General features: G+C 48.7%; 1 protein-coding gene across 2 annotated transcripts in view; it reads left to right on the plus strand.

Moving 5' to 3' along the window:
- Window positions 1-9260, plus strand: part of Thada (THADA armadillo repeat containing) — a 325608-nt gene extending 316348 nt beyond the window's left edge. For both annotated transcript variants that reach the window (XM_047521875.1, XM_047521876.1), the window contains 2 exons: window positions 5781-5950; window positions 6971-9260. In XM_047521875.1, the coding sequence (XP_047377831.1) occupies window positions 5781-5950; window positions 6971-7333 (533 nt within the window). In that variant the 3' untranslated portion in view covers window positions 7334-9260. The remainder of the gene's footprint in view (window positions 1-5780; window positions 5951-6970) is intronic.
- The last annotated feature ends 1448 nt before the right edge of the window (window positions 9261-10708 follow it).

Raw genomic sequence — 10708 nt, forward strand, 5'->3', positions numbered from 1 at the left:
AACACCATAGCCAGGTGGGAAGGCGGAGCAAGCCTGCTGTAGCCCAGCGACAGACTTTGACATCAAGTGGGTGAACCTAGTCCTAGTGTACACACGCCCGGGCACTTGGCCCAGTGCCTGCTGAGACTGGGGTTGCCCTTGAGACCTCTGACCAGCACAGACATTCTCTGATGACATTTTTTAAATGTTCAGATAAAGAACAAAGACCAATACCCGCCGGCCCCCGCCACCCCCCCCCACACACACACATTCTCCCACCCCAGCTTTCTGCTGGGTTCTTGGAAGCTGGAAAGACTACCCTTCTCCATTTAGGACACCAGACTTCCTCTGGGCCATTTGTCTCTAGGGTGGGTCATCTGGGAGTCCTTTTGAGGTTGAGATGGGCATCTAATGGTATGGACATGAAGTGCATTCCCTGGTGGCCTGCCTGGGAATCCCAGCTGTGGACCCTGGCACTGATGCCCCAGGCAGGCAGCAGAGAACGCTGGGCTTTGGGGGTGAAGGGCAGGGGGAGGCAGGGGGCAGAGGGGTTTCCAGCTGCCCCAGGAAAGGTAACAGTAGAGGCAGCAGATGGACTGTGCTTTGGCCCCTGCTAGTTTCCCACAGCTAATTAAAATGCAAGTTCTGGCTCTGCCAAGGGGTAGTGAGAAAGCCTATGGAGTAGACTAGAAATAAATAATGGGACTGTCTAGAAACATCCCACTGAATCCTCAAGAAACTTAGCTGAGGAAAAAGCAGGCAGAGTACTACTCGGATTCGAATACCACCTTTGCCTCCTGGGCCTGCCCTGGCCTGCCTGCCCCTCCTCCCGTCTTCCTCTTCACTGGCAGGTCCAGTCTCCTTGCTGCTGGGGCTCTGGGCTCCTTACTTGTGTCCCAGCTGTGCTGGACCTCCAGTACCCTGCCTGGCTGTGCCCCCCCCCCCCCAAGCTCTGCCTCCTCCCATCCCACTTCTTGGGTTTGTTTTCGTTTTTGTTTCCCTTTCTGGCCTTTCATTACCACCTCTAATGGTATAATTAGTCTCTGTCATGCACCATCTTGAACTGTTTCCTGACACTTCGTTCGTGTCAGCTTGCCTCTGACTAAACTATTCGCTTTCTGAGTACAGGGACCAGAATTTTCCTCGTTTCTCAGTGTCCCCCGCCACACACACACACAGCAGGCGATCAGTAAATACAGTGGGTAGATAAAAGCTTGGCGAATGGGCGAATGGTCATGGCAGCACTTGACTCCCTGCCAGCCGACTGAAACTGAGGGATTTTCCACTAAAACAGGGTTCTCCAGAGCTGGGGGCAGAGAGACTTCACCCCATCACCACTCACTCAGCATTTACTGTGCTGACTTGACCTCCCTTGGGAAGGACTGAGAAGGAGACCTGCCTATGGCTTTAGTCTAAGAGCATCTCCACACGTCTTTAGACTCAGACTGTGTGCTTTCTTCCCTCCGCTGCAGTACAGGGGACTGAACACAGACCACACCCGTGCTGGGCAAGAGCTCTGTCCCTGAGCTACTCCGGTCCTTTTTGTTTTTTGAGACTGGGCAATTGCTCGCAGGACCGTAGATCAGTTGAGCTTCTCCTGCCTCGGCTCCTGAGTCCCTGGGAGTGCGGGTGCGCGCCACTGCACCGCACCAGCATTGTTCTTTGTGCATATCCGTTTGTCCCGGCACCACTGGTTGAAAGGGTTCTCCCCCAATTTAATCATTTTGGCACTCTTGCCAAAAATCAGTTGACCAAGCCGATAGGTTGAAACAGGAGGATGGCAAGTTTGAGGCCAACTGGGCAACTTAGCAAGACCCTGAATCAAAACAAAAATTTTACCAAGGGCTGGGGGTATAGCTCAGTGCTAGAGTGCCCCTGGTGAAATCCCCAGTAACAAAAAAAAAAAAAAAAAGAAAACATTATTTGTAAATGTGGGTTTGTTTCCGGACTCCCTGTTCCATTGATCTGTAAGTCTGTCATCTCCGTTCTGTTGATCTGTATTGTGAGACCTCCTGCTGATACCACACTGTCAAGCTGCGGTGCTGGTAAAGAGCATGCTTAGAATACTCACGACCCTGGGTTTCATTCACAGGACCACGATAAACACACACACACACACACACACACAAACCCACTACACTATCTTGATTCCCAAAACTTTGTGTGTGGTGAGTTTTAAAACCAGGAAATGTGAGTCCTTCATTTTTTTTCTTTTTTCTGGGTTGTTTTGGCTATTTTGGACACATAGTCATGCTTGAAACACAGCGTTGCTTGGTTGCATGTTCTGTTTCTTTGGGGGAGTGTGTGTTTAAGTGAAATCCCTTGCCCTCCTCTTCAGCCTCCCCTTCACACGGCACTTGCCAGTAGAGATCTAGGCTGTTCTACTGAGCCATCTTAGTCCTGGGCGAGGTCGTGAACAAGGAAGCTCGTGGGGTGCACCTGGCCCTTCAGGCAGGCCATCTAAAACCAACCAGTCCCACCTCATTCCCTCCCCATCTTGCGCGGGTCGCATTTGGCTAGTTTTAGTCCTCTCCAGCCACCTCACCCCAGCTGCCCCTCCTGCCTTTTGCATCCCATCACTCTCCTGCCCCTTTCTACACATGATTTATGACAAAATGGTGAAGAAGAAGGCTGCCTGTCCTGTCAGGTGGGGCCAGTGTGGCAGCCTGGGTCTTCCTGGTGGCATCTCTAGTCACCCTTACATGTTCCTATGGACCCAGCAGGAGCTGCAGGCACTGATTTTGCTGGTGGATGAAACTTTTTTCTTCCCTGAAGGGCTTTTAGTCCTTGCCTTAAGGAGGAAGAAAAAAAAAAAAAAAAAAAAAAAAGGAAGGTGTGGGAGGGGTGAGTCAGAAGTAGAATTTTCTGGAAGGTCTCAAAATCAGCTGACCTACTGCTGGTTCCACAATCCTGTGGACCTTTTTCAGAACACAGTCCCCAGCTGGCAGTTTGCTTGCTTTTTTTTCCTTTTCTTTCTTTATTTTTTCCCAATGACTAAAAGTGATAAGGCCAAATACACCTTTGTGACTGTGGGGTCAGGCAGTTTCCCCTTTGCCTTCCTGCAGGGCGGGGGTAGTTTGTGACTTGAGATGGACTTCACACAGCATCACCACTAACAATGCAACCTGCACACAACCATGCTTCCTCCCTGGCTAAATAGGGATGGGACAGTAGAAGCAAGTGACGATCCAGTAGGAGTAAAGCATTCTTATTATCAAGAATAATACTAGTTACTATTTATTGAATGCCTTCTTTATGCCAGTCTCTGTTAGTGCTGAAACTAAATCAAGTGGGATAAATGAAAGATTTCCCGCTGGGCACGGTGGGGCTCGCCTAGAATCCCAGTGGCTCAGAAGACAGGAAGATCACAAGTTCCAAGCCAGCCTGAGCAACTTAGCAAGACCCTAAGCAACTCAGCCAGACCATATCCCTAAATAAATTATTAAAAAGAGGGCTGGGATGTGGCTCTGTGGTTAAGCATGTCTGGGTTCAATCCCTGGTACAAAAAAATAAAATAAAATTTCCTTATCTCCAGAGCCATAAACAGGTATGTTTTGAGCATCTGCTCTGTACTGAATCCTAGTTTTAGTTCTTTAGAGGTTTGAAAGAGGCCTTCTCCTTGCAAATTCTCAACCAGTTGACAACTACACAGACCAGTCAGAGGTCAAAATGGAGATTAGATTGCAGATAGAGGCTCAGACCTACAGCCAAAATGCATTTTTGCCCCCTCTCCCACCCCTTTTCTTCCTCTTTTCCTATTTCCCAGTTTAAATTCTGTTTCCAAAAATTGCTGCAGAGTGAGCAACATGGAGAACAGGAACACTAAAGGGCTCTGAGGACAGTGACATCCATCCTTTTGGCCTCTTCCATGATCTAGGCTCTGCTGTGTGACCTCTGAGTAGTCCTTAGCCTGCTGGATGGTCACCCACTCTGTTTAGCTCACCATAAAAACCTGCATCTCAGGAATGTTGATGCAGATCCTCCCAAGTTTGTGCCTTGCATGCACCATGAAACTTGTTATCCATTCCGATTTCTTTATAGCCACTTGGAGTTCTGTGGGTTACCCTGTCTGAGCCCTGGATTTCTCATCTGTGAATCAGGAATGGTAATACCCAGTTTATAGATGTTGGGGGCTGGTGATGTGGCTCAGTAGTAAAGCACTTGACTAGCATGTACAAGACCCTAGGTTCAATATCCATATATCTCACACACACAAGAAAAAGCCAGGTGCAATAGTGTGCCTATAATCCCAGCTACTTAGGAGGCTGAGGAAGGAGGAGTCCAAGTTTGAGGCCAGTCTGGGCAACTTAGCAAGACCCTGTCTCAAAAAGGGCTAGGGATATAGCACTCACTGTCAAGCATCCCTGGGTTCAATCTCCAGTACCAACAAAACAACATAGGTTGAAAATCAAGCACTCAATCAGGACCTGACATATCATAGGCCCTTGGTAGGGTCACCCCAGTAAGCCTGGTTCAGTACCATGGGGAAGCCTTCATCTGTTCTCAGTCCCAGACTCTCAACTTTCTCCCTGTGTGCTGATCAGGTCCCATCGGGGGCCAGATAGTCTGTGTGCTGAGGTTGGAAGTAAGGATCTGGAGGAGCTTAGGTCTGGACTGAAAGGCAGATATTGGTGTGGGAGGGATCTGCAGAGCCCACTGCCGAGTGGGGTACTTGGGTCCTGAGCTTCACGCCTCCTGCAGGTTGGAACAGGAGGGGCAGAGTTGGAGGAAGTGTCAACATTCGGCCTCTTATTTAGGACTGTCTGAAGCCAAACTGTGAAGTAAGCAATGGTTTCCACAAGGCACCCCACTTCCTCCTTCAACACCCCATTCTACTCTTTCAGCACCCTGCCTTCAGGCAACCCGGAAGTCAAGGGTCTGAAACAAATTCTCTCCAAGACTGCAGTAAACTATGAGTGAAATCGAACCCATCGCCTGATTTTGAATGGCCCCTAAACTACATATAGTTTTTCTTTTTTTTTTTTTTTTTTTTTTGCAGTATTAGGAATTGACCCCAGGGGTGCTCTACCACTGAGCTATAGTCCCAACCCTTTTTATTTTTTATTTTGAGGCAGGATCTTGTTAAGTTGCCCGACCAGCCTTGAACTTGCTATCTTCCTGCTTCAGCTTCTCAAATAGGTAGGATTATAGGTGTACCTCACTGCACCTGGCTGGTTTTCACATTTTTAAATGGTTGAAAAAAATCAAAAGAATAATGAAATTCAGATTTCAACATCCATAAATAAGTTTTATTGGAACACAGCCATCTGTTTACATATTGTCTGTGGCTGCTTTGGGCAGAGTTAAGTAGTTGTGACAAAGACCGTAAGGCCTTCACAATCTAAAATATTTACTGTCTGGCCCATGGAGGAAAAATGTTCAGCTGCCCTGCTCCAAGGTACTAGAGCATTGACGTGTTATGTTCCCAGAAGGCTTTGCTTCCAGAGGAAAGGGAAAACCAGTGAATCTGGTCACAGTGCAGGCCTTCCAGAGGAGACGCTTGGTGGGACTTCTTGATCCTTCCAGTTATGCTGGAGAGGGAAAGGAGAGAAATGCCTCGTCCTGCAGGTGGGCCCACTTCTGTCCACACTGGATTAGGGGCATGGAGATGGCGGGGTGTGGACCTGTGGCTCATTCTAGCAGTGTAGACAGGAGGGCTCAGGAGGGGATGCGCATCCACCCACTCCTGCCCAGCTGGTGGCAGGGATTTATCCCAGACCCTTCATGTTCTCAGAGTCCTGCAGGCTCCCTCAGGCTGGTCCCAGCAGTACCTTCATTGCTCTCTTCTCCCATCTCTGCAGAATTTGCCTTCTGCCAGGTGGATGCCTCCATCGCTCTCACCTTGGCCTTGGCCGTCCTGTGTGACCTGCTTCAGCAGTGGGACCAGCTGGCTCCTGGACTGTCCATCCTGCTGGGATGGCTAGTAGGAGAGGGAGATGACCTTGTGGGCTGTGTGGAGAGCACATACCAGGTAATCCTGGGGACTAAGGGCACGTGTCCTAAACCCACTGGCACTTAGAGCCTAGTGAGCTTGCTGCTACAAGTGTGCTTCTGAATGTTGCATACAGAGCAGGGACCGATCTGGAGATGCCTGCCAGGTGCTGCTGGGAGCGCTGGGAGACTCTCGCGCTCACTTCTGGCATTCCCATGGCAAGCCTTCAGGAAAGCTGGCGAGGGGACTTGGAAAGAAGTTACTTGGATATTGAGTATAATTATGAATAATGTTTATCAGTCAGCCTTGGAGTTAGTGTTGGGCTCCCCACAGGTAGGTCTATGGGTGAAACATTTCCAGAGAATTAGGGTCCTTCTGGGAAACTTACTGCTGGGGGCGCGGGGTGCGGCACAGATTCAGATAGGGAAACCGAGGACCCAGACAAGCAGCAAAAGCATCCTGAGAACAGAAATTCATCAGCCACCAGTGTCTGACTTTGCTGGCCAATTTGGCATCCCCAGCAGGCCAAGAGTTCAAAAACCAGCCTGTTTACAGGAAATGTGGAGACATGATAAAGTGTTTGTGATAAAATGACCTTGAAAATCTGCAGCATTTTAGAAATCAGGTCTTATACTCAAAGGCTGGTGTCTTGAGCTTGGTAATTCTTTGCTTTTTGGTCTGCAGCTGAGATGTGCCTTCCTCCCTCCTCTGATTTCTCCACGTACCTTAAGGTCTAGGGCCTACTTCCTTGTCAAGGTCCCCTTTTCGGCATCAGGCCCCCAAAATATCTTGGCTTTGAACTACAAACAAATCTTTATCAAAGGTCATGTTAAGTCTGGGGGTAAAATTCCTCCCTGGTGGAGAAGTACAAGGAGTGAAAATAGACAGTGACCTTCAAGGCTGCAAGTGGTGAGGCTATGGGTGGTGACAGGTGGGAGTGGCCCTCTGTCAGGTGGGGGAAGGACACACCTCTTGCATCTGGCAGGGCCCTGCTTGGTCCGACTGGGACTCATCAACATTCCCTGTAAGGCTGACTTTGGGCGTTTTCATTTGATACAGGAGGAAGAAGACTACCTGTTTGAAAAAGCAGAAGTCAACTTTTGGGCTGAGACCCTGACTTTCGTGAAATACCTCTACAGACACCTCTTCCATGTCTGCAAGTCCAGCTGGCCTCCCTCTAGCTCTGAGAGGCTGTGTCGCCTGCAGAGGACAGTGTCAGAGCAGCGCCACCACCTCTCTCAGCTCTTCAGAGAACTTCCACCCACTGCTGAGTTTTTGAAGACAGTGGAGTTCACCAGACTGCGCATTCAGGAAGAAAGGACATTGGCTGGCCTGAGGCTGCTGGCCTTTCTGGAAGGAAAAGAAGGGGAGGTCCCCTTGTGCTCAGGGGCTCAAACCCTCCTGCAGAAGCCAGTCAGCTAACCCCAAGAACAGAGGCAGCACGTTGAAGGAAGGCTTTGGCTCCAGAGGCAGTGGTACTCGCCTATAATCCTAGCCACTCTGGAGGCAGAGGCAGCAGGAGTCGCAAGTTTGAGCCAGCTTTGGCAATTTAGCAAGACCATCTCTCAAAATAAAGGAAAAATTTTAAAGGGCTGGGGATGAGGCTCAGTAAACACACATAAGGCCCTAGGTTCAATCCCCAGTATTCCTCTAAATCTGCAAGAAACACATCAAACATAAATTCAACTATTTTCCCTCATGCCTGCTCCATTTCCGTGAGTCTAGGCTTGCAGAAACATGTCAAACAAATTCAGCTGTTTTCCCTTCATACCTCCCCCACTGCTGTAAGTCTAGGTTTCTGTCACTTCCTACAGGGGAGATTTTTCTTCAGTTCACTCATTCAAGGCAGCCTAGTTTATTGCAGCTACTGTAGGAAGTGAGGCTACCACACTGAATATTTACTCTGTCCCCAGGTGCAGGCCACCTGCAGGCCTGAATTACCCTTTTCTGTCCCCCAGGATTGCTAATGTCCAATATAGCTGCCCTCTTTTCTGTGAATTGACTACAGAATTGAGTTCTAACATACACATAACTCCTCCTGGTTTTGTTTTTTGTTTTTTTTGACCATGTAGGGGATGGATTAGTTGGGAAACAGCCCATTTGGTCAGATTTCTAAATTGTATTCAATTTTAGCAAAGCAGAAAGATGTTCCAAAAGTTGGATCCTGGGAGAATTAAATAAGAATCAACCTTATGCAAATAATTTCCTTTTTATCTGCACGTGTAAGTCCTGAGGTTGCCTACACATTCCATCCTGATTATTAAGAGAATCATGGAGAGTCCCTCAATCTCCCCCCAAAATATGTGCTAATGCCACATATTTTGATTTTGCCACCCCGTGAAAGCATGTAGTTTGGTTGTTAGAACGAACACAGGGAAACGAGAGCCAAACCAAGTGATTTTTCCATTTTTACGCTTACACTGTTTACCATCATGTGCTTGGTAGCAGTAACAGGATTCTCATTTAAGATGCCAGCAAACACTATCCATTTCAATGATTTAATCTAGAAACCTTAAAGGTTTTCTGCCTTTCCAAGCCCAGCCCAGTCCTCTTCCTCAGATACCCAGCAGGTGGCGCTCTTGCATACATTTTGCTATTGGTCTTGCATCTTGCCATTTTAATTTACACTTTCAGTGTTACCCACAGTTATCTTGAGATCATAACCCCATCCACTTCAGCTATCCAAAAAGGCCAGTTAGGGTCTGTGAATTTTTTTTAAATACTTCTCAGGTTGAGTAACAATTATGTTGAAGGTCTGAAGGTACAGAGTTCAGAGGACAGAGTTCAATGTGGCCACTTCCTATTCCAGAAGAGCTAAGATTTCAAGTATAATTTGTTTATCTGAGAGAAAACTACCCAACCCTAAAAACATGGCCCTGCTAGAAGCATGGAGAAAGGGCTCTGCAGGAAGCAGTGGAAAGAAGTCAACTCCATATCCAAAGTTCCATCCTGAAGAGAACAGGAAATTCCCTGGGTGGTTTCACAGCCATTCAGCCCCAAATGTGGTTTTTGTGATCCTGAATTAATTACCTAGTTAGGCATCTGTGTAGCCCACACCTGATGGAGAGCTGCCAACCTAACACCTCTTTTTTGTTCTAAGATCTAACTGGTATGAAGTCAGGGATTGGTGGGGTAATTTGGTAATAACCATGGGAGAATAATTCTGATGGGGGTCCAACAAAGCCCAGCTCACTGGAAAAGGGGCATTCCTCCTTTCCCCATTTGAAATGAAATAAAAGCAGGTATGTAATAGTAAAAATATTTTACACTAGCAGGTACTCTGTACCACAGCATATAATAGAACATGTACACACGTTATCTCGAGAATCCTACCAGGTCTACACAGTGGGTGTTCTCACCACTGTTGACTGGGAATTATCTGATTTTGATCTTGGCTGACTATGGCCAGTCTGGGAGGGCTGGAGGGACAGATGTTTTCACTGGTTTTGTATCTGAAAGTTTTTTACTAACCTAATAGCAGTGGCTAGGGAACTGGCTGCTTCACACTTTCCTGAACATTCACCAAAGAAACCTTGAAGACTACTCTCAGGCCCTAAACTCTTAGGTTTGGGGTCATTTCAACAAAGAATAAAGCAGCATAAGCCAGTTGCCCACCCATTTAGAAGTCAGTGCATATCGGTGCAGAGTGAAGAAGTCACCTCTGCTGAGAGTCACCCCCTACTCTTGACTCTGAGCTCTGGGGTCCAAGATTTGGGTGGCCCCTGGCTCTATACTCATGTTTCTGTAGCCCACCATCCATCTGGTGGTAGCCAAGGCCTGGCTTTATTGGCATGCTTTGCCAGTCTGTTTTAATGCATCAGACAGCTTGTACTTGTATGCCTTTTATACACCTTCACAGATACCACATTTGCACTTTTGACAAAGGTGAGGGATGAGTAAAGAAAGAATTTTATCTTCTTTATCTTTGTTTTACAAGGAAACCTAAGTACCAAAGAGATTATCTGATTTGCTGAACCACATGACTTACTGGGGCAAGGCCTGAACTCCAACCCTACATTTCTGCCCTTCCAGCCTTGCCCTGGACTCCAGCTCCCTGAGCAGACGGAGAGTACAGAGGTGGGAAATGCACACCGCACTCCTGTGCCTTGAGTGACAGGCCTACTTCCTTCCCTCCCAGGATAACTGACAGAGTAGACTGAGTACAAGCAGACGAGAAAGATCAATTTAGGAGGGGTTTCCGGGTCAAGCCTCCTTCCCTGGCAGGTCCTGGACTTTTTAAGCTTAGGGAGGCCTAAGTGGGTGAATTCGTGGGCCAGGCTCCAGCTTTTGTGCAACTGGTACTGAGAAGTGCCCTGGACCAGACTCCAGTTGGGCAGAGAAGGGCTATCGGCAGCTTTAGCCTCACTGGGCGCTAGGTGGGGGTGTCTGCTCCGTCTCCGGTCTGGAGCAGGGGCCCATTGGCAAAGCGCCTTTCCCAGAGCAAGCTCTTGGGCTGCCGATAGGCAACAGGGGGTGCCCCCACTTTGGCCGCGGAGCTGCCGCTGCGGAATTCTGCAAACCGTACAGAGTTAAGGCGGGGCACTTTGGCCCCCCTCACCCCCCACGGGACGGTGAGGACTTGGATGGCGCGACAGGTCAAGGCTGCACTAGGCAGGAAGCCTTGGCCAGCAGCTGTACCCCAATTCCCGGGAGGGTTAGGGAACACCAAGCCGACCCGCGGACGGAAGGGGTAGAGGAGGTCGATTCCATGCCGGTACTGCTCTCTCTGCTTCCCTCCCGTCCTCCGAGTCAGCTCCCCCGCCCCGGACGCCCCGCGCCACTCCGCGCCTTTGGCTC

Source organism: Sciurus carolinensis, chromosome 13 (genome assembly GCF_902686445.1).
Source record: "Sciurus carolinensis chromosome 13, mSciCar1.2, whole genome shotgun sequence".
In the NCBI taxonomy this organism is placed as follows: domain Eukaryota; kingdom Metazoa; phylum Chordata; class Mammalia; order Rodentia; family Sciuridae; genus Sciurus; species Sciurus carolinensis.